The sequence below is a fragment of the Mustela erminea genome, chromosome 18 (assembly GCF_009829155.1).
Source record: "Mustela erminea isolate mMusErm1 chromosome 18, mMusErm1.Pri, whole genome shotgun sequence".
NCBI classification, from domain to species: domain Eukaryota; kingdom Metazoa; phylum Chordata; class Mammalia; order Carnivora; family Mustelidae; genus Mustela; species Mustela erminea.
Window position 1 is genome coordinate 42,146,810 of NC_045631.1, and position 23,133 is coordinate 42,169,942.

General features: G+C 42.5%; 1 protein-coding gene across 6 annotated transcripts in view; it reads left to right on the forward strand.

Annotated features, from left to right (window-relative positions):
* Positions 1 to 23,133, forward strand: part of ATP6V0A1 (ATPase H+ transporting V0 subunit a1) — a 72,177-nt gene that overhangs the window by 27,145 nt on the left and 21,899 nt on the right. For 4 of the 6 annotated variants that reach the window (XM_032321174.1, XM_032321173.1, XM_032321175.1 and 1 more), the window contains exons 4-14: positions 1,157 to 1,254; positions 1,962 to 2,090; positions 9,349 to 9,452; positions 9,784 to 9,910; positions 11,739 to 11,821; positions 12,867 to 12,960; positions 16,232 to 16,444; positions 17,665 to 17,815; positions 18,710 to 18,849; positions 19,188 to 19,345; positions 20,019 to 20,109. In XM_032321174.1, coding sequence (XP_032177065.1) covers positions 1,157 to 1,254; positions 1,962 to 2,090; positions 9,349 to 9,452; positions 9,784 to 9,910; positions 11,739 to 11,821; positions 12,867 to 12,960; positions 16,232 to 16,444; positions 17,665 to 17,815; positions 18,710 to 18,849; positions 19,188 to 19,345; positions 20,019 to 20,109 — 1,388 coding nt within the window. The remainder of the gene's footprint in view (positions 1 to 1,156; positions 1,255 to 1,961; positions 2,091 to 9,348; positions 9,453 to 9,783; positions 9,911 to 11,738; positions 11,822 to 12,866; positions 12,961 to 16,231; positions 16,445 to 17,664; positions 17,816 to 18,709; positions 18,850 to 19,187; positions 19,346 to 20,018; positions 20,110 to 23,133) is intronic. The other 2 variants (XM_032321176.1, XM_032321177.1) reach the window with 1 other exon arrangement.

A 23,133-nucleotide genomic window follows, 5' to 3' on the forward strand; every position in this document is an offset into this window, starting at 1 on the left:
TCCACCGACTAAGCCATCGAGATGCCCCACTATCTAAGATGTCAATATAGCCTTTCTATGAGGGAAGAAACTAACACACTTAAGAGTCCTGTGGAGAGTTGGGGTGTTCATAGACTATATTTCATCCTTCAGATGGGTGTTAACCTCATTTAATAAATGAGGAAGCTGGGACACCTGGCTGGCATAGTTGGTAGAACATCTCACTCTTGATCTCAGGGTCATGAGTTCGAGCCCCACGTTGGGTGTAGAGATTACTTTAAAAATAAATAATAAATAAACAAGTAAATAAATGAGGAAACCAAAGATCAGAGAGGTTAAGTGACTTGCCCGAGAACATAACCAGTTATGCTGGAATCAGTATTTGAATCCTGATTGCTCTCAGTGGCTCCCAAACCAATGATCTTGTTACTCTCCTGTGCCAGCTTTCAGCTAGCTGATGGGTGAATTTGGTCTCTGCCCTAAAAAAAAGTCACTAGTTGTCACTTTTCTGGTATTTTGGGGCCTTACTCCATGTCACTTTTTGTTTTTTTGTTCTGTTAAAACCGATAATTATTGTTTTCATATTTTATGAAACTGTTGATCTGGAGTTGTCTCACTAGTATGCTAAATGTCAAATATTCTATTGAATTGTGTCCTTCTGTAGCTCTGCTCTACAGCAGTATCTACAAATTGAACCATCGTACTCCGGAGTACTGGTTGCACAGGGGGGAGAACTGACGCAGATGAGCATTTAAGATCACGAGAGAGAAAGAAGATGGTTGTGGGATGATAATCCTCTTTGGGGTGTCTGTGATTTAAAGATTTTATTTATTTATTTGACAGATCACGAGTAGACAGAGAGGGAGGTGGGACGGGGGAAGCAAGCTCCTGCTGAGCAGAGAATCCAGGACCCTGGGATCATGACCTGAGCCAAAGGCAGAGGCTTTAACCCACTGAGCCACCCAGGCGCCGCTGGGGAGTCTGTGATTTAGAGAGCGTGCAGTGAAAGAAAAGGAACGTGGAGGAAAAATAATTTACATGTTGTGCTGCCTTCGTATGAAAGTATCTTTATAGAACAAAGCTCTTTTTAGCCAGGTTTTTGCTCTTATTTTTTTCCTCAAATATTGGCAATTCCAGGCCTATGTTTTACATGAATGTTTTGATTCTGTCGTTTTAGGATTTGTTGAGAAAGAGATAAGAAAAGCTAATATCCCAATTATGGACACTGGTGAAAACCCAGAGGTGCCCTTCCCCCGGGACATGATTGACTTAGAGGTAAACAATTCTAAGGAAGCCAGATATGTTTCTTTCTACTTAAATGCAGAAATTATTTTCCTGTGTGAATGGAGAGTAAAGGAATTCTTGCTGCCATTGTCCACATTGTCTCTTGCTTATGAGTTTCTTGTGGAGACTTATTATAGAGCACTGTCTTGAACAATATCACATGTTACCAAATAAACATTTATCGCCTTATTGAAACCTTATTGGATTAATGTCAACTTACTACCATTTGATTAATCTCACAGACTAAATGAATAAGCAGTAGACTTTTTTTTTTTTTAAAGATTTTATTTATTTACTTGACAGAGAGAGAACAAGCAGGGGGAGTGACAGGCTCCCTGCAAAGCAGAGGAAGCCCGATACGGGACTCGATCCCAGCCGAAAGCAGTCACTCAACCAACTGAGCCACCCATGCACCCCAGCAGTAGACTTTTCCATATTTATTTTATCCAACCAAAGTCCCCTGAGAAATTCAACCAAATGTGTAATAGAACCTATAGATAAAGACAGAAGATGCTAAGCAAAAAATTTTCATCAAGAAAATTGTCCTGGCAAAATCACATATTTGCTGGGTAGATATAAAATTTGTTTGAACCATGAGGGTTGCAAGAATTCTATGGGATGGATGAATTCATCTGTCTTTCAGAACAAGCATGTTGAGCTTAGTGTAAGTTAATAGTTTGATTTTTTTTTTCCTGTAGGCCAATTTTGAGAAGATTGAAAATGAACTGAAGGAGATCAACACAAACCAGGAAGCTCTGAAGAGAAATTTTCTGGAACTGACTGAATTAAAGTTTATACTTCGCAAAACTCAGCAGTTTTTTGATGAGGTCAGACTATTGTTTCTTTTAGTATTTGAGCAGCTGATATCACACCCGCACAAATGGGCCATGTTGTTATGCCAGAAATTATTTTAATTTGCTAGTTTGAAAGCAGTACCATCTTTGCACTGTTTTAGTTGAAGAAATATCAGATTATGTTCCATTTTTCATGCAGTACATAGCCAGTCATAGTTTTGTATATTTTTGCATTTTCTGCAGTTTTTCATCCCGAGCTGGGGAAAGGAACCCTAAAGTAGTTGTATATACATAGTTGAAATTTTTACATTACATTTTAAGGTAAGTAAAGGGTTAAGGTAAAAGTTAAAGCAACAAGAAACATTCGGTCCTACATGAAACTATAATGAAGTTTTAACCTCTGAACTTTTTATCATCAAGTTTTTATTTTTATTTTATTTCTCTATGTTTGCTTATCAGTCATGAGCATATTTGTAACTATCCACAGAGCACATATCACATTTTAATTTTTCAAGAGTTTTTCTTTATGTTGTATGGAAATACTGGAAGGATGCCTGTTTTGAAGTTCCTGGATTTTCACAGAGACTCAATTGCACTACTTTATAGAGAAAAATGTAAATCAATTCCTGCGTTAAAAATGTAGGTTTTTTAAAAGGAGGGCTTCCTTCTAATTACACCTGGAGAGGACTTTCAGCTGGGTCTTGCTTTATGGGTGGCCCAAGATACTGGTAATTCTCTTTTTTATGGTCAGGTGTCTTGGCCACCAGATTAGTAATACCAGACACTTCAGCTCTTGGTCCAGCCACTGTTCAGTGTGCCTTCCATAAAATTCTTCATTTCCTTTGCTCAACAACGACGACAAATTTGGCAAAGCTTTTTAAAAATAGAAGGCCCATTTTAGTTAGCACATGATGTATTCTCTCTCTCTTTTTAAAGATTTTACTTGTTTCTTTGAGATCAAGAGAGAGAGAGTGCACGAGCAGTGGGGAGAGGGAGAAGCAGGCTCCCCGCTGAACAGGGAGCCCGATGTGGGACTCCATCCCAAAATCCTGGGATCACGACCTGAGCTGAAGGCAGAAGCTTAACCCACTGAGCCACCCAGCCGGCCCATGTGATGTATTCTCAGTTCTACTTTTAATATCTGTCTTTTAGGGAAAGACCAACTCTCTAGCCCTCTAGACTGGAGCACGGGGTCTGTAACCAGCAGCGTGAGCCTCACCTGGGAACTTGTCAGAATGCACATTACTAGTCCTCACTCCAGACTCAGGGAATCTGAAACTCTGCGGGTGGGGCCCAGCAATCTGTTTTCACAAGGTGACTCTGAGGCACACTTCAGCTAACTTTCTGGGCTCCAGAAAGTTAGCTGAAGATGTGACACATTCTTCAGTAACTAAGAACTGATTCAGTGAAGCCACGCTAATTAAAAAAAATCTGTTGGGGCAAGGGAACAGGGAAAAGCTCAGATTAATTTAATTGCGTGATCATCCCAAGAATCAGAATCTGGCTATGTACCAAGAGAGGTTTGGTGTGAATATTCAGTTTGCTGACTGAGTGGAGAATTTTGAGACTGACAGAAACTTCTTTCACTAGTACTCGATATCTCATTGCATTAGAGGGTGTGGGGCAGTGTGATGAACTCTTTCCAAGTGTTTCAGGTCTTTTGCAACAGGCATGGACACTTTTGCCGTGTGGTTTTAATGAACAAATAATCTGGAATTCCAGTTGCTCACTACCTGAACTGTTATTGTATTTATATTCATTAACTCACTGAGCTTTAATGAGCACCTACTCTTCGTGAGTCACAAGATGAGTAAGACATGGTCCCAGTGCTCACAGAATGCACTGCTGAGTCATATCAGGAAACATGCCTGAACACGGTGCCTCCATCTGCTCTCAGATGTGTGCTCTTCTAAAGCCTTCCAAGCTGCCCACAGGTCCATTTTCAGCTGGCCTCAGAATCAAAGCTCAGGTATTTTGAGCATCATTTGGGGCTTAATTCTTTTGCCCTACCCCCCCTTCTTCCCCTTTTGATATAGTCTTAGTTTATTGCTGGGTTGTTGCTGAAATGTATACAGATGTCTTTCATAACCTCCTGAGTTTAAGGAATGGAAGAGGTTTCCTTGTCTAGTGCATTCTGAGAGAAAATCTGAATAAACACTGACAAGTGGATTCCCTTACAGGCAATAGTTACTTGAATGTTTTTAATGTTATTAAAAACAAGATACTAAAAACAAAATAAGAGAAATCACTTGGAAACATGATCACAGTTTTAAAATCGCACATTCTGGATTTAGGAATTTTCTTTGTGATTAATAAATCTCAACATGAAACACCCATGCTGAGAAGGCACTCTGGAAGTCTTCGTGACCTTCATGCCCGATCCATAGTGTGTTGTTTTCCCCCTTACACAAAACACTTTTTGGTGGGGGGCAGGGAATAACCTTTTTTTTTTTTTTAAGATTTTTTTTTTGTTTGAGATAGAATGAGAGAGAGAGAGAGAGCCCAAGCATGGGGATCAGCAGGCAGAGGGAGAAGCAGAACTCCCTGCTGAGCAGGGAGCCCGATGCGGAGCTCGATCCCAGGACTCCGGGATCATGACCTGAGCCAAAGGCAGGTACCCAACTGACTGAGCTACCCAGGCACCCCAGGGTGGGGGGTGGGTAATACTCTTGAAGTGCTTTTGAGCATGAGGCCTTGGCTGTGAGAGATTCTTTGGCTGCTTTTGTCATCAGTCTCTCTTGTTCCTAGAACCCTCACCATAGTGTGGGGAGCCTCCTGGCAACAGCTACTCTGCCTTTCTTCTTGAGTGCAGAGTCCATGCCTTGCAGAGGCACGTCACTAACTCAGAGGCTCAGCCAGGTCCCTTTCAATGGCCCTTGCCCTACTGTTGCCAGACAGCAGCATCAGGTGTCACTACCTTGACAGGAAATGAGTCCTCACAGAGTAAGTGCATCTGTGCACGTGAGCGCACACTTTAAATAATGCGAAAGATAAAGAAACTTGGGACCCTCAAATCTCGGAAATGTAATTTTTTTCACAAGATTGTCTTCCATGCCTGAGATTATAATGTTTGCAAATGGCCTAAAACACAACCAGTTCAAACCCTTCTTTTTTTTATAAAATTTGGTGAACATGATCAGTAATTTATAATAATGAGTTACCAGAAAATGGCTAAATCAGGAATTGGTCCTTTCCATCTTTAGGCATAGTGGTCATGATTGGCAAGATGTCTGGAAGGGGAAGAGTAAACATAAATTGAGCATTCTTATGATTTAAGATGATTACAAATTCAACTTAGCCATTTCTTATCCAGAGCATTTAAAATGACTTGTTAATGATTATCCTTTTCTCAGTCTTCTTGCTTATGAAGAACTGTAAGAGCTGGAGAGCATTCTCTGCATCTTTTACCATAAGTACCCTAACATATGAGAGCGTAAAGAAGACTGGAAAAGTAATGGTTAATGGCATGCAGGTCTCCCTGCCTTCCTTTCCTTCTGCGTCTTCCATCCATCTGCTTTTCTTTACTTTTCTTTGCCATCTGCCATCTCTGGGGCTTGGGTGAATACCTTCAGTGATGAAATGTGGTTTCTCTCGCAGTGTAGCTGGAAGTAAAAGCGTTTACTCTTGTTAATTAATGCAGCTCGAACCGGACGTGCTGTGGACAGGACGCCGCTGAGATTCTGCCACTTCCTCTTTCAGGGCATGGTTTTCGTGTTCTGACTGGGGGAAAGGTGAACCGGAGAGCATAGCAAGTAATTCAGACACACATTGGCAGCGTTGTTATTGTTATTAGGGAACCCAGAATAGGATTCAGATGCCCCATGATGCAGTTTTAGAGATCATCTTAAAGGCCCTCAGTGAGCAGTTCTGGTCCTCCTAGTTCCCCATGAGGCACAATTATTTTATTTAAAAATGTTTGACTTTCCTCTCTAAGGTTTAGGATTTTTTTTTTTTTTAAGATTTTATTTATTTAACGGAGAAAGAGATCACAAGTAGGCAGAGAGGCCAGCAGAGAGAGAGAGGGAAGCAGGCTCACTGCTGAGCAGAGAGCCCGATATGGGGCTCGATCCCAGGACCCTGAGATCATGACCTGAGCGGAAGGCATTGGCTTTAACCCACTGAGCCACTCAGGCGCCCCATAAGATTTAGGATTCCTAAGTAGCAAGTAGTGAAATTATTAATTAGAATCTTATTGCAAGTTTTCATTTAGTTTGAACTCTGCTGAGGATTGTGTACACCCACAGAGTCCCAGGGTGGGAGTAGATGATAGGGTAGTCCGGTTTTGCCGCTCCAGCAGTTGTCCCCTGTACAGCACATAGGCTTGCACTGTGCCTGATCTTTTGGCTTTACTAAAACCAGGTCTTATGAACCGTGGCAGGAAGTAGGCAGAAGTCTTGTGGGTAGCGGTCAGTTTCACTGGTTTTTGCCAAGGGACATCTCTAGAAAAAGTTGACATGGGATAGTCATCTAGATCCTTAAAATGAGTTACCTGTGGCTTGCAGCTGATTTGATATTAAGTAGAAACAAAAAAGCTAAACTTCCATTTGATAGGAAATGGAAACCTGTTGCCCCCATTATCTCATCTTTTTTTTTTTTTTAAAGATATTATTTATTTATTTGACAGACAGAGATCACAAGTAGGCAGAGAGGCAGACAGAGAGAGAGGAGGAAGCAGGCTCCCCGCTGAGCAGAGAGCCCGACGCGGGGCTCGATCCCAGCACCCTGGGATCATGACCTGAGCCGAAGGCAGAGGCTTAACCCACTGAGCCACCCAGGCACCCCGCCCCCATTATCTCATCTTAAACTTTTTCAACATCTGAGGACAGTATCTGTCTGCCCTCTGATGTATCAGTGCCTGCCCTTCCTTTTCTTTTTTTTCTTTTTTTTTCGGGGGGTCAGGGAGTGAAAGGAGGGTTGAATGTTGATCCTGCATCAACTTTTAGAATTCACTTCCCCCAAAATTTATTTTTTTTTTTTTTTTAGGCTTTCAGCCTTATCATTTGGTTTATATCCGCAGGCTTACACTCAATCCTAAAGTCCCCCTCCCCCACCCTTGGCGTTACATTTATGGTCCTGTCACTTATCAGGTGAGATTCCCTGATTTTTAAGGTTTTTTGGGTTTTTTTGTTTTGTTTTTCTGAGATTTTATTCATTCATTTGACACAGGGAGATACAGCGAGAGAGGGAACACAAGCAGGGGGAGTGGGAGAGGGAGAAGCAGTCCCCCCAACCCCCCGTCAAGCAGGGAGCCTGATGTGGGGATCTATCCCAGGATCCTGGGACATGACCTGAGCTGAAAGCAGACACTTAACAATTGAGCCACATAGGCGCCCCACCCCGTAACATTTTTTGATCACAGGGTTAACAAGAAGGGAGTTGAATTGATGTTTGGATTGAAAATGATAGGCACCTGGGTGGCTCAGTGGGTTAAGCCGCTGCCTTCGGCTCGGGTCATGATCTCAGGGTCCTGGGATCGAGTCCCGCATCGGGCTCTCTGCTCAGCAGGGAGCCTGCTTCCCTCTCTCTCTCTCTCTGCCTGCCTCTTCATCTACTTGTGATTTCTCTCAGTCAAATAAATAAATAAAATCTTTAAAAAAAAAAAAAATTAAATAAAAAAAAAAAAGAAAGAAAATGATAGAGAAAAATTCTCCTAATTTTTTTGTTTAGTTTTGCTTTTGAAAAGGAAGATTATTCTGACTGATTTCTAGTCTGGTTAAACAAGCAGTGTGTGGATATTAAAGTTGGGGAGATCAAGTGATAGAGACGTTGATTGGCCTTTATTTTTTAGAGCAGCTTCTCCTTTCTGATAAAAATAAAAGGTGGTAGGATGCGTTGGGTAGAGAGCATCTAGGAAGTATAGATCTCCATCTGAGAAGGTCCCTCTCCTTCATTTCATTGTATAAACTGTCATGGTGGAAATCATTTTAAATCTGAACAATTAAACTATCCTACATGCTCTATATTGGCTTATTATCGGTTACATTATCTTCACTTGATTAAGATTATTGGGTTCTACTTTGTTCTCAGTGACACTTAAGCTATATAGCCTAACATCACCTTTTTAATATTCTTAGATTTCTGGTCAGAAACTAGGCCACTCAGAGAGGTTTTCATCTTTTCTTCCTTTTGTTGAAACAGTGGAGGCCTAGGCCTGCCCATCTACTGTGCTTGTGGAGAAAGAAATACTCTTTTTTTTTAAAGATTTTTTTTTAAATTTATTTATTAGACAGAGAGAGATCACAAGTAGGTAGAGAGGCAGGCAGAGAGAGAGGAGGAAGCAGGCTCCCCGCTGAGCAGAGAGCCTGACGCAGGGCTGGATCCCAACACCCTGGGACCATGACCCCAGCCGAAGGCAGAGGCCTAACCCACTGAGCCACGCAGGCGCCCCTCTTTTTTTTTTTTTTTTAATATGATTTACTTTTTTTTTTGGTACGATTCTATTTATTTATTTATTTATTTGTCAGAGAGAGAGAGAGAGAGAGAGAGCGAGCGAGAACATGCACAAGCAGGCAGAGGTGGAGAGAGAAACAGGCTCCCTGCTGAGCAAGGAGCCTGATGCGGGACTCGATCCCAGGACTCTGGGATCATGACCTGAGCCAAAGGCAGCGGCTTAATCTACTGAGCCATCCAGGCGTCCCAAGAAATACTCTTTAAGTCCCATGGCTTGGGGCATTTATACAGTGGCCATGTTGAGAGCTCTCAGGTTCTGAATTTTGAAGAACATGGAAACCCAGAATGTGGAAATGCCCCTTTTGCCTTTCTCCCGATAACACTGTGCTCGGGACGATGGCTGTGCCTTGCTTTCTTCCTTGGAAGGAGAGTCTCCATCTTTCACATTCCCACCTAGGGAAAATTCTAGTCTGTAGCTGCCTGGAAATTTGATGTTGCGAGTATCTTCACAGTTGCTTTGGTTTTGCTAAAAACAGCAGCATTTCAGCTTCCATCCATATGCACACATATTTCCTGATACTTTCATGGCTCATTCAGGGAAACAGAAAAAAATGGTTTCCACCAAATAACAGATTTATACATTGTCACCATTATTTAATGTTTTTTCCTTTATTCCTTGTTTCAAAAACCATTTCCCCAGACGCTTTACTGGGGCAGTTAAGCTTTCTTTTCCTCTTGTTTCTTTCCTTTGTTTTCTTCCCTTATTGTTTTTGTGGGTATGTCGTCTCTTTTGGTGGTTTCTTTCTTTTCCGTCTTTATTTTCTGAACTTATCTCCTGGTTCCTCGTTCCCTGCATGCCACTAACTATTTTCATTAGATATTAATTGATTTGTGAATTCAGGCTGAATTGCATCATCAGCAGATGGCGGATCCAGACTTGTTGGAAGAGTCCTCGTCCCTCCTGGAGCCAAGTGAGATGGGAAGAGGCACACCTTTAAGACTTGGGTAAGTCGTGCTTCAACCCTCCGTAACTCGGGGTCACATTCATTTTTGCTGTCAAAAGAGTAGTGAGGCTGGGCATTCACTTGTTTCCAGGATGTGTTCTCTTCTGAACTTCTTGAGACGTGTTCCTATGTCACTTTGGATTCAGTTCCTGAGCTGTTCCATCAACCCTCTCCTGGTTTTGGGAAGAAGACTTTGGGAGCCCTTTTGACATAACATTGCATAGCTGTGTGTTTGTCATGTTTGCGCCTCTCCCTCACTTCCCTTCTTTGTCTTAAAGCCTTCCAACCCATGGCGTGGAGTAGAGTTCCCCATCTGGCTCTTCTCCCCACAGCTTCGTGGCTGGTGTGATTAACCGGGAGCGCATCCCTACTTTTGAGCGCATGCTTTGGCGGGTGTGCCGGGGGAATGTGTTCCTGCGACAGGCTGAAATCGAGAACCCCTTGGAGGATCCTGTGACTGTAAGACAAGGAAATTGTGTCCCGTGGCGTAGGTCTTGTAAAAGGGAGCTCAGAGCAGTAACCCTGCATGGTACCCCCTGAGTCTGACCCACCCACAGAGGATCCCTTAAGTTTCCCCCTGCCCCGATCTGCAAATAGGAAGTATTGCTCTTTTCCTCTTAACTTCCGTCCTCTATGTGCCATTGATGTGTACTGACAGATGCATAGACATTTCAAGCCTCACCTGTGTCAGTATTATTTGGACTATAAGTATATTCTCCCCTTATTTTAAACTTCAGCTTTATATACTTTCTGTTACTTATCAGAGGCCAAAAGAAAATTAATGAACTTTCTATGAAAATTCAGAGTGTGACATCTGAATTTCCAGTTCCAAGTTTCCAGTTCCAGTTCCAGTTCAATGTGTAAGGAGAGGAGAGAGTTCCTCCTCCACTATGACCTTTATAAGTTGATGAAAGTTTTACTTGGTAAGGTTTTTTGTCTACTTATTTGTTGGGAGATTTAGAAACTTGGTTTAAAACTAATACATTGTGCAGGATCAGAGGATCTTCCCTACCTCGTGCTTTGCAAAGTAGGAATGGCTGACATCTTAGCATTTGACATAATGGGGCAGAGCTCTTAACATCAACATACACTAAGTATGGTGAATCCTGATTTCAAAGTTCCCAAGCAAGGAAGGTGAAATATTCTGCAAAAAAATTTACTTTACTTTTGTATTGGTATTATTTGGAAGCCTGGGCTTTGTTTTCCTGTTGAAAGTTATCCTTTGGATTTTCTTAAATGAGTATCCTTTGCTCCACAAAGAGAGGTTGGACTGTGAGACTTCTCAGAGTGAGTGGGTCATGCAGCTGAAATGGTCTGAGCACCTGAGGCTTTTATCCGTTTATCCTCCTGAACAGGAGAGTGGTGACACTTAGGGTTCAGGGAACTCCCAGAGGAGCAGAGCTGGGCAGGCTCCCCGCAGGCTGTCCTCACGTTGTGGAGACATTGCAGTCTGTAGTGACTCCTGATGTGGAGCTGTTCTCGGGAATATTCGGACAAGTTTCTGGGCAACAGAAACATTATTTTATCTTCAAGTTGAGGAAAGGGGTCTGGATAGCTACAGCAGAGCGGCTACACAAGGCACATGCTCCAGTTTATTTTCCATCCTGGAGAACTTCGGGATTTAAGACTCTTTGCCTCATTTTCTTCGCTCCTCATCTCCTTTTATCCTTTTAAAGTCTGTTTGTTATTTATTATAAGAACTCTGGGAATATGAGAAAATACAGGCAACCAGAGACAATACTGGTTAACACCCAGTTATGCTTAATTTTCTGACCTTGCTCTGCAGTCCTTGTGTCAGACTCCACGTGTGAACTTGGTATTTGGAATAGATGGCCCTCCTCCCTGGCCCTTAGATCAAACTTAGCATGAAGCATGAGATTCTATATTGGTATTCTCCCCAAACCCACACCTCCTTATGGTTCCTCAGTCCCCTTTATCTGGGGACTTCTAAGCGTGGAACAACAGGAACGGCTTCCTTTCCTCTCCTCCTCCTTACTCAGCCATTGTAAGGTCTGAGGTTGAATTAGTAAAAAGGGCTATATGGTGCTACAAGGAGAATCATCTTAGCATCTGAATTTCAGCTCATGGTTGAGTTTAAAAACAAATACAGAAGGGTTTTTTGTGTGAATGGGAGACCACAGGACAAATGTTCTAGTAACAGAGCTTAAACAGTGCAGGGTTGCCACATCCTTCAAGGACTCCCGTTGTTCCTGTAGCACCAACTAGGGTATTTAAGAAATCTTCCAGGCCAGAAATCTGAATTCTTTGTTTTGGGTTTGGGGCCCAGGGTGACCACGTGCACAAGTCCGTATTCATCATCTTCTTCCAAGGCGATCAGCTGAAAAACAGAGTCAAGAAAATCTGCGAAGGGTAAGAGAGATGCGCCTCCCAGAGGGTGCAGCCAGGCTGCGTGTTAAGCCATGGAATATAGAAGAGTGAAACAATAACCCTTTTAGTGTACTTTGACACAGTGCAAATATCTTTTAATTATATTAGGACTATTTTAAACAATTAGAAATGACCTAAGTTCGTTTTTAAAAGTACTGTCAAAACCACAATTTCCTTTCTTTGAAAAATGTATTTAGGACTCATGGTTTACAAATGCTACATTGTTTTAGGACAATGGGTTTGTGTACCCAGCAGTGTGCTGTAGGCACTGTGCCCTCATACTTTTCTGAAATTCTACCCATAGGATCTCTTTTTCTTGCCACATTTTTCTAACAATTTATAATACGATTTGCACTACTGAGTTTTTATTTTTTCTTAATTTTTACTTTTTAAAGATTTTATTTATTTTTTTGACAGAGATCACAAGTAGGCAGAGAGGCAGGCAGAGAGAGAGAGGAGGAAGCAGGCTCCCTGCTGAGCAGAGAGTCCAAAGCGGGGCTCGATCCCAGGACCCTGAGATCATGACCTGAGCTGAAGGCAGAGGCTTAACCCACTGAGCCACCCAGGCACCCCTCACTACTGACTTTTTAACACTTTAAGGGAATTCAATAGCTGCAGAGAATGTAAGGGTAGTTCAGATGTTCTTGCTCTGTCTATAGGACACTTAGAATTTATTAATGATCAGCGTGACAGTCTGAGCTAATCCTGTTTTGGTCCTTCTAGTACACTGAGATTTCTTTCTGAGGTTATTTAAAATGGACATGTTAAGAAACTTAGGTTTTCAGGGTGCCTGGGTGGCTCAGTGGGTTAAAGCCAATGCCTTCAGCTCAGGTCATGATCCCAGGATGCTGGGATCGAGCCCCATTTCGGGCTCTCTGCTCAGTGGAGAGCCTGTTTCCTCAACTCTCTGCCTGCCTCTCTGCCCACTTGTGATCTCTGTCTGTCAAATACATAAATAAAATCTTAAAAAAGAAAGAAAGAAAGAAAGAAACTTCGTTTTTCATGGGGCTGTGTCTGTATGTTCCAGGTTCCGGGCCTCACTCTATCCCTGTCCTGAGACACCACAGGAGCGGAAGGAAATGGCTTCTGGAGTTAATACCAGGATTGATGATCTCCAAATGGTACCAGAGGGCTGGAGGGAATTTGTTTGTGTGTGAAATACCATAATCGAAGACCGTTCTCCTTCCTTGAAATACTGACAGTTTATGAGACAACTGTAGCAGCCAGGATGCCAAAAACAGAAGTGTCCGTGGGTGACTTGTGTTGTTGGGCGCTGGGGAAAAGTTGCAGGGAATGATTGCTAAAAATAGCATGACAGTGTTAATCATCCTCAAACGCGACAGGAATGCTATACCTCTGAAATTGTTGTTGCTTTGAGTATTCAGTTTCCCCTCCTTATGAGTCTGAGGTATTTTTTATGAGGTTAAAAAAAAGTATACTTAGATGAGAAAAAAGTATCAAGCAATACAGAAGTACACATAAAGTCAGTTCCTCTGTCGTCTGTCACACTCTCTCTCCCTCCAGAGGTAGCAGCTCTTAACAGCTTGGTGTCTAACTCTGGTTACCTCAGATCTTAACCACATGGTCTAGCCAGAGAGGCCTACCATAAGTCTTGTACCCCAGAAGAGACTGACATCACCAGTGTGGTTTATACACTCCATGGTTATCATGAGGTCCTAAGGTTGGAGTCATGATTGAGGCATCCATGGAGGGACAGCATGGCCAGTTGGAGCTTTGTTCCCAGTTGAAAGGATGTGATGATTGTCCTCTTGAAGCTTTAAAACGCGCACAGCAGTCCCTGCTCCCCCTTCTCTCTGATTTCGCCTTCTGAGATGTCAGTTACCCACAGTCGACTGCTGGTCTGAAACATGATCCTCCCCCGATGACGTCAGAAGGCTAGTAGCAGCCTACGCCATTCTCCTCACTCCATCCCCTCACCTAGGCATTGTGTCCTCTCACATCCTCACCAGAAGGGTGAGTATGGTACAATAAGATACTGAGAGAGAGAGACCACATTCGCATGACTTTTATTGTAACATACTGTTATAATTATTCTGTTCTATTATTAATGCTGTTAATCTCTTACTGTGCGTAATTTTTTTAAATTAAACTTCGTCATAGGTATGTGTGTGTAGAACAAAATGTACTATAAATAGTTAGATAGTATTAACGGTTTCAGTCACCCACTGGGGATCTTGGGTGGTGTCCCCTACAGATAGGGGCCCGCTGTACTTAATACCAAAGACAGTTCTTTCCAGCAGGGGCAGAATTGTCAGAGATATGTTCTAACTCCTATTTCAACTCCCTTTATCATCTTTCCCTCCAGCTCGCATGGTCTGTGACCCACCAACAACCTATTCCCATCTCCTTTGAGATACACTTAACCTGTTTAACCAAGGGAAGAGAGTTTTTTAGACTTCTAGACCTGCTGGCTGGTGATAGGCCAGTTAGTACATTCTGGGTTCTAGAGCTATCTTATCCCCTCCTTGACTTATGCATAAGTTTTTTAAAAGGCACAGGCAATATGCAGAATTTGATCTTTGAAATACCCAGCTGTATGAACTGAAACTTTAGTTTTTTTTTTTTAAGATTTTATTTATTTATTTGAGAGAGAGAGTGAGAGAGAGAGAGAGCGTGAGAGGGGGGAAGGTCAGAGGGAGAAGCAGTCTCCCCGCTGATTAGGGAGCCTCATGTGGGACTGATTCCTGGGACTCCAAGATCATGCCTAAACCAAAGGAAGTCACCCAACCACTGAGCCACCCAGACACCCTGAACTGGAACTTTAAAAAGGAATAGAGAGTGGGGCACCTGGGTGGCAGTTAAAGCCTCTGCCTTCGGCTCAGGTCATGATCTTAGGGTTCTGGGATTGAGTCCTGCATCGGGCTCTCTGCTCAGCGGGGAGCCTGCTTCCTCCTCTCTCTCTCTTTGCCTACTTGTGATCTCTGTCTGTCAAATAAATAAATAAAAATCTTAAAAAAAAAAAAAAAAGGAATTGAGGGGTGCCTGGCTTATCAGTTGGTAGAGCATGCAACTCTTGATCTTGGGACTGTGAGTTGGAGCCCAGTGTTGGGTATGGAGATTACTTAAAAATAGAATCTTTTAAAAAAAAAAAAAAAAAGTGGGTGTGGAGGATGGGGAAAGAGAAAAGCAGATAGGGCAATGCTTACAAGTTTATCCAGCATCCTTCCTGTAGTTTGAATAGTAGTTGTAAAATTGTCAACAGTCAGAAGGTGTGAAAATAACTTTGTTCCTTCTCAAGTGATACAAGAGTTTCTCTAGCATGTGTGTTTTTTTATGGAAGTCACCACCTATTACCCTTCAGAAAGTAGTTACTACTTCTTTCTGAATTGACTTGATGAACCAGGTATGATGGAGCCCTGTGCATTTTTTTTTAAAGATTTTATTTATTTATTTGACAGATTACAAGCAGGCAGAGAGGCAGGCAGAGAGAGAGAGAGAGGAGGAAGCAGGCTTTCCGCTGAGCACAGAACCCGATGTGGGGCTCGATCCCAGGACTCTGGGATCGTGACCTGAGCCAAAAGGAGAGGCTTTAACCCATTGAGCCACTCAGGCACCCCAGCCTTGTGCATTTTAAAGAAATGTGGAGATTTAAGGTCAATTTTCATGCAGAAGTGTGAGTGGCAGGTTGCTTACCCTTTGGCTTAGCCCCTCTCTTGCTGTTGAAATTGTAAATGGTGATAAACAAGGCAGTAGAATGTTAAGTACCCCTGCTCCTGAGGGCAATGTGTACTGGTTTCCAAAGGATCACCACTGAAATGTCTTTTTTCCCCCAAGAAGCCTGACAGAAAGATAAAGACTTATCTGCCCCACGATAACAGTGGTATGTGGCAGTCTAAATATCTTCTAAGGGTTTGAGGCCTTCTGACCCCGCAGTGTCTCCTGTCCCTTGTTCCCTGGCATGGAGTCTCTCTTGGCATAGGCGGGCAGCGGCATTCAGCCCTGCCTCTTTCCCATCATTCCCCGGTGCTGGCTTATGTTCAGCGCATTCTGCAGCTTACTGTTTTTAATAGTGGATTTTGTCCAGTCCCAGCCTTATAATGCTGACGTCTTTGAGTCTGAGTTACAGACTCTACATGGAAAGTCATTGCTCTTTAATGATCAGATAAGCTGTGGAGTTGGGGGGAAGATAAATATAGAGGAACTAAAAACTATCTCTTCAGGTTTCTTTTTATCTTGAAGCTGAATGAAAATGAATATTAGTAACTAAAATTCTAATTCCTTATAATCCCCCCCGAAAAAAAGCCATTCTCGTCAGAAGAAGAATAAATCCCTAGCAATCCTTCTCAGAAAGATGTGCCTCTTGGCCATTCATATGCTGAGACCTAAGCCTGGTGTAGAAGGATCTCTCCTTGCTGCTTTCTCTCCCATAAGGTTCTCAATCAAACAGAGGATCACCGCCAGAGGGTCCTGCAGGCAGCTGCTAAGAACATCCGAGTCTGGTTCATCAAAGTGCGGAAGATGAAGGCCATTTACCACACCCTGAACCTGTGCAACATCGATGTGACCCAGAAGTGTCTGATCGCAGAGGTCTGGTGCCCCGTTACCGACCTTGACTCCATCCAGTTTGCGCTCAGAAGGGGCACGGTGAGTCCCCCACAGCTGGCAGTGCAGCTGGGAGGAGCAGTTCCCATCCATACTAGCATTAATTGATGACATTTTATGGCATTTCTACTTTCAGAGTTCTTAGACTCATCTTGTACTCCTCTTGCCTCCTAACAATACATTTCGTATAACCTTGTTTTCCAGACGTGGAAACTGCAGTTCAAAAAAATGAAATGACTGGGCTCTTGGGTGGCTCAGTCCTCAGTCGGCTGAGTGTCTGACTTGATTTCAGCTCAAGTCATGATGATCTCAGGGCTGTGAGATCCAGCCCCACATCGGGCTCCGAGCTGAGTGTGGAGTCTACTTGGGATTCTCTCTCTCCCCCTCCCCCACTCATGTACACACACACACACACACACACACACACACACTCTCTCTCTCTCTCTCTCTCTCTCTCTCTCTCGCTGTCAAAATTATATATAAATATTAAAATATTTTTTTTAAAAAGATGAAATGACTTGGGTATATACTCATGCTTCTTCAGAATAGCTCCTGACCAGAATGTCAATTTCTTTATCCATTCTCTTTGTTCCTCAGACTGGTTCCTTTTTTTTTTTTTTTTAAGATTTTATTTTCTTGAGAGAGAGCACAAGTGGCAGGGGGTAGGAAGGGGCAGAGGAAGAGGGAGAAGCAGACCCCACTGAGCAGGGAGCCCAGTATAGGGTCGTTGATCCCAGGACTCTGAGATCATGACCTGAGCCAAAGACAGCCACTTAACCAACTGAGGCACCCAGGCACTCCCATCAGACTGCTCCGAGAGATAACCCTGGCAGTCCTGTCTAGTAGTTAGAATTCAAGAAGATAACACTGCTTTCTCCATAAAAGGGCAGAACAACAATACTCTTAATGCTGCTTTCTCCATAAAAGGGCAGAACAACAATACTCTTAATGCTGCTTTCTCCATAAAAGGGCAGAACAACGATACTCTTAGAAAGGCACATGAGAATGTCTCCAGACAAGGAAGTTCCATGTTTTCTTTGGTTGCACATTTTAGAATTGAATTTTCTCACATAAGGATATTCTTTGTAACACTTAATTTAAATCTTTCACTGTAGATTTTATACCTAGATCATATTTCTCTAAAGACTGGGCAAGATCGACATAAACATAACGTGAAAAGCACCTATTTTATATGTGTAGTTTGATGAGTTTTGATAAATACATATGATCTAATTTTGATATATGTGTTTACTATTTCTCAGGAACACAGTGGTTCCACTGTGCCCTCTATTCTGAACAGGATGCAAACAAATCAGACACCCCCAACCTATAACAAAACAAACAAGTTCACATATGGCTTTCAGAACATAGTCGATGCTTATGGAATTGGAACTTACCGAGAGATAAATCCAGGTAAAAAAGCTTGAATCTTCTCCCTCTAGAGGTTTTATTTGTTTGTTTGTTTGTTTCTTCTGATGCCTCCCTTCAAATGTTCCTGAGTAACTGGCATAAAATTAACGATGTAGTCAAGACCTCAGCCCTGGCAGAATTCCTGTAAGGAGGTGCCCATTTTGACACAGGGAGGGAAGTTTATTACTGGGCGGCTCTCCTTTGAGACATGGTTTTATAGGAGTGAGCTCAGGAGATTGGATTCTTTTGTGTGCCCTCACAACTATGAAACACCTGGCTTTCTCTAGCATACCATTTGTAGGAAGTGCTTTAAGCAAAAAGTTTGTTCTGAGATTTCTGATATTTTTAAATGGCTTCCCTATTCCAGGTTAGAGAAAACATAGCAATTATCGACCATTTTAGACACAAAACAGATTTCACAAAGCAAAAACAGGAGAGTAATATATTAAGTCACAAGTCTGAAAATTTGTTTCTAGCTAAAGTCTGCGGGACTGGCTTTTTTCTGGGCTCTGAGCTTCCTCCCACTTACCTGTGAACTTTATTCAGCTGAGAAATGGTTGCTGCACAAGAGAAGAAAGCTTGCCTGTCAAAGGAGCAGCGTTCTGGGGTTAGAGAAAGGGAATCAAAGAACAAACCACACTGTTGCCAGGGCTAGGGACAGAACTTTCACTTCCTGTGTTCTTTGTTTAAAATGCTAATGGTCGCCCGGATCCCATCAGAGCTGCTTTGTGAGGACGTGGGGATCCTGTCATGGAAGATTTTCTCTGGGAGTCCGTCTGACCAACAGCTAGAGAATAAGTCCCCTTATACTGATCTTAGTTTATGAGGAGGAATGTGATATGCTGCTGATGGTCACGGTTTCCTGTACTTTGCTTTTTTCCTCTGGTTTCTTTATAGCTCCATATACCATCATCACTTTCCCTTTCCTGTTTGCTGTGATGTTTGGGGACTTTGGCCATGGTATTTTGATGACCCTTTTTGCTGTATGGATGGTATTGAGGGAGAGCCGGATCCTCTCTCAGAAGAATGAGAATGAGGTAATGTTTGCTCCATCTGCGTTGGACTGAAACTTTGTCATCTCTCAAACATTCATTATAAAATTATGATCTGGGAGTCTTTTATCCATGCATTTACAGAGAAGTTACAGAGGCCGTTGCAGGAGTAGAGAAGTTATATTCATTTTAACTCTAAAGTGGTCATGTGTTGTGAAAGTAATTTCTTGTTAGCACTGTATTTGGCTTTTACTCTAAGCTCTCTGACCCAAGGTGGGTGGGGTAGATTAGTGTGAGAAGAAGGGTCATATATTCTCTGTAACATTGTCACAACATGAGCCATGAGGAGTACGTTTCATTGATGTCTTTCTTCTGGTTCCCAGATGTTTAGCACCGTGTTCAGCGGCCGGTACATTATCCTGTTGATGGGCGTGTTTTCCATCTACACTGGCCTCATCTACAATGATTGCTTTTCCAAGTCTCTTAATATCTTCGGGTCATCCTGGAGCGTACGGCCAATGTTCACTTTATATAATTGGACGTAAGTTGCAAAGAAGCTAAAAGTCAAAGTTCATTCCCTTTCTGTTCAGCTCTGATTGTCCAGACAAGAGGTAAACTTATACCTCTTGAAGAGGTGGCTGACAGCGTCTCTGTTTAGGAAGAATCCAGTGTCCCCTCTTATTTATGCCCCAGCCAAGCAAATGTTTGTGATTCCTTCAACACTATCAAGAAACTGAGTGCCTGGGGTGCCTGGGTGGCCCAGTCAGTTAAACATCTGACTGTTGAAATCAGCTCAGGTCTTGATCTTGGAGTTGTGAATTCAAGCCCTATATTGGGCTCCATGCTGGGTGTGGAGCCTACTTATGCTTAGCCAACTGAGCCACCCAGGCAGCCCTAAGTGTGGAGCCTATTTAAAAAAAAAAAAAGAAGAAGAAGAAGAAGAAAAGAAAGAAACTGAGACTATAAATTTAGGCACATTGTTTCTTCTTGTGAATTAAAAGCAGAGTCCCCAAATTCCTTACTTAATTGTGTAGGTGTGTTTGTTTGTTTGTGGTCTTGTTATTTCTGCTCCCTTCTTATTCTCAGATGCTAGTCGCTCCTCTTTTATTGAAGAGAGAGGACAGCTGAAGTAGTTTCTTTTAGGATCAGTTTTGGACCCCAGCAGTTTCCCTCTCTTGATAAAAATAAATGGAACTTTTCTCCTGACGTGGTAGGGAGGAGACACTTCGGGGGAACCCTGTTCTGCAGTTGAACCCATCCGTCCCTGGAGTTTTTGGTGGACCATACCCTTTTGGCATCGATCCAGTAAGAACACTTCTTTCCTTTTGTCTAATACCATATTTTAAAAAAAGATTTATTGGTTTATTTACGTACTTACTTGAGAGAGAGTGAGAGAGAGTGTGCATGTGTGTGGGCGAAGGGCAGAGGGGCAGGAAGAGGAAGAGGGAAAGCATCCCAAGCTGACTCCTTGCTGAGCACAGAGCCCGTTCCAGGGCTTGGTCCCATGATGCTGAGATCATGACCCGAGCCGAAACCAAGAGTCAGATGCCCAACCAACTGAGCCACCAAGGTGCCCCTAACACCAGATTTTTAAACTGTAACCTGGAAGTGAGAGAATTAAATTGAAGATAGTTAACTTGGTTTTCAGCTGAAGTATTTTTGGAAAGCCTTTGTGTAGGGGTCTAGAGTACTTCCAAACCATGCCTTAGGGAGCCAAATAATTTTTCCTGTACTATTTATTTCAGAGGTGTGTGATAATTTTGACCCTGGGAAGACTGACTTTTAAGACTCCTTCCCAGTTTATTTCTGTTTAACTTAGTTTGGCTTTTATTTTTAGCAGATGTTTTAACAAAGCAGAAGCAGTTCTTTCTATGGATTTTTAGATTTCCATTTTTATCCTTACATACTTACAGAAACTTTTCCCGGAATTAACAAAAACAAAAACAAAAACTTAGGCAAATAAAGTGTGATCAAATCTTTTGTATTGTCTGTTTAAAAGGGGATGGAGGAGGGCACCTGGGTGGCTCAATGGGTTAAAGCCTCTGCCTTCGGCTCAGGTCATGGTCTCAGGGTCCTGGGATCGAGCCCCGCATTGGGCTCTCTGCTCAGCAGGGAGCCTGCTTCCCCCTCTCTCTCTGCCTGCCTCTCTGCCTACTTGGGATCTCTGTCTGTCAAATAAATAAATAAAATATTTTTTTAAAAAAAGGGGATGGAGGGAGGAATTTAAGAATGAGCATTAGACAAAAAGGAGCACAGAATTCCAGAGGAAAAACAGATCGTTATGGGACAGAAAGATCAAGGTTTCTTTAAAAAATGGGCATTAATTTGGCCTTTAAAAAATATTTCGGGGGTGCCTGGGTGTCTCAGTTGGTTAAGCGTCTGCATTCAACTCAGGTCAGAATCCCAGGGTCCTGGGATCAAGTCCCACATTAGGCTCCCTGCTTGGTGGGGAGCCTGTTTCTCCCTCTGCCTCTCTCTCTCTTTTTCTATCTCTCATGAATAAATAAAGAAAATGTTAAAAATTTCAGACTGTTACAGGTGAGAGAGAAGTATGTGCAAAAGCATAGAAGTGGGGAGATACAAAGTTACTCATTTTGATTATTATAAAAGCAAATGTTACTGAAATGGTCGCTGAGGGCCAATCTCTGTCCTCTGCCCTGAAATATTTCTAGCAGGGAAGTAAGTACTGCTCTCCCCGTCATACAGATAAGGAGACAGAGGGTTGAAGAGGTTGAATAACATTTCACATAACAAATGTTTACTGAATCCCATTGTGTCTAGGCATAGTGCTTGCTGGGGGAAACACATAATTGCAGTTGTAGCCCCTGCTCTCAAGTAGCTTAATCTAATAATAATACTAGGTAACATTCTATAGTGTTCTGTAGTTAACAGAAAGTTTTTTGGTTTGGTTTGGTTTTGTTGTTGTCTTGCATACATCTCATTTGATGCTTAAGGGTACGTTTTGAGTTTGAAGAGCCTGTTGGACGTGCAGGTATACATGTCCATCAGGCCGTTGGAGCTATAGAACTGAATCTTAGGGTACACTGGATCTGAGAGAGAATCAGCCACAAGTTTTCAGGTTAGAAGTCACCGAGCGTGAGCGCCTCACAAGGACCCCGGTTCAGGAAACATGATGCCAGGCTAGCCGATGGAAGACCTGGCTCCTCATGTTCCTGAGTCTGCACTTCATCCTGAAGAAGACAGTGGGGGTGTGGGGTAGGTTTGGGCACAGGGAAGTGCCTGCATTGGAGGCGTTGGTTCAGGAAACATAATCTGATGGTCAAGTGGAGGCAGAACTGTGGAAAATATTGCAGATGTCCAGGCTCAGGTGACAAAGCTTAAGGCAACTGATATTTAAAAATAGATGGAACTCCCCCAGAAGACAGACTGGAAGAACAGGTGAATGACAAGCTTATGGATCCCACAGGATGGCAAAACTCTAGCACCAGGGGAAGAGACTATTTTGAGCTCGAGCTCCAGGTGTTTCCTCACAACTCGTTTGTCCTTCAGACTAACATTTTACATTTCTTTTTTTTTTTTCTTTGTTTCTTTCTCTCTCTCTTTCTCTCTCTCTGTTTTCTTTTCCTTTTTCCTGTTTCAAATAGATTCTTATTTTCCAAATAAAATTAAAAAAAATAAAAATAGATGGAAAGACAGCACCATGGGGATATGATCAGGAAAACAATGACCGTGGGAACATCTACAAAATAAATGTCCCAGCTTCTTCAAATATTTTGTAAGGAAAAAAAAGGAGAGTAGAGGGAGAATTTATAGATTAGATATTTAAGAGCTGTGTCAGTGTAGAGACCTAATCTGGACTCTACTTTGAATAAATGAATTTCTTTTTCTTTTAATTGAAGCATAGGGTGCCTGGGTGGCTCAGTCAGTTAAGCATCTGCCTTCATTTGGCTCAGGTCATGATCCAAAGAGTCCTGGGATTAACCCCTACTGAGCAGGGAGCCTCCTTGTCCCTCTCCCTCTGCCTCTGCTTCTCTCCCTAACTTGTGCTATCCTTCTCTCTCTCTCTCTCAAATAAATAAAATCTTTTTAAAAATAAATAAATAAATAATTGAGGCACAATCAAAGAATTTTAAATACTGACTGTATGTTTCATGATATTAAAGAGTCATTGTTAATGCTTTTGGGAGTGATAACAGTATTGTGGTCATGTTTTAAAAAAAATTAGTCCTTACCTAAAAAAGGTAGGGTGTGGTGCCTGGGTGGCTCAGGCAGTTAACCATCTGATCTTGATTTCAGCTCAGATCATGACCTCAGGGTCATGAGATCGGGCCCCATGTCCATCCTGGGTGTGGAGCCTGCTTAAGATTC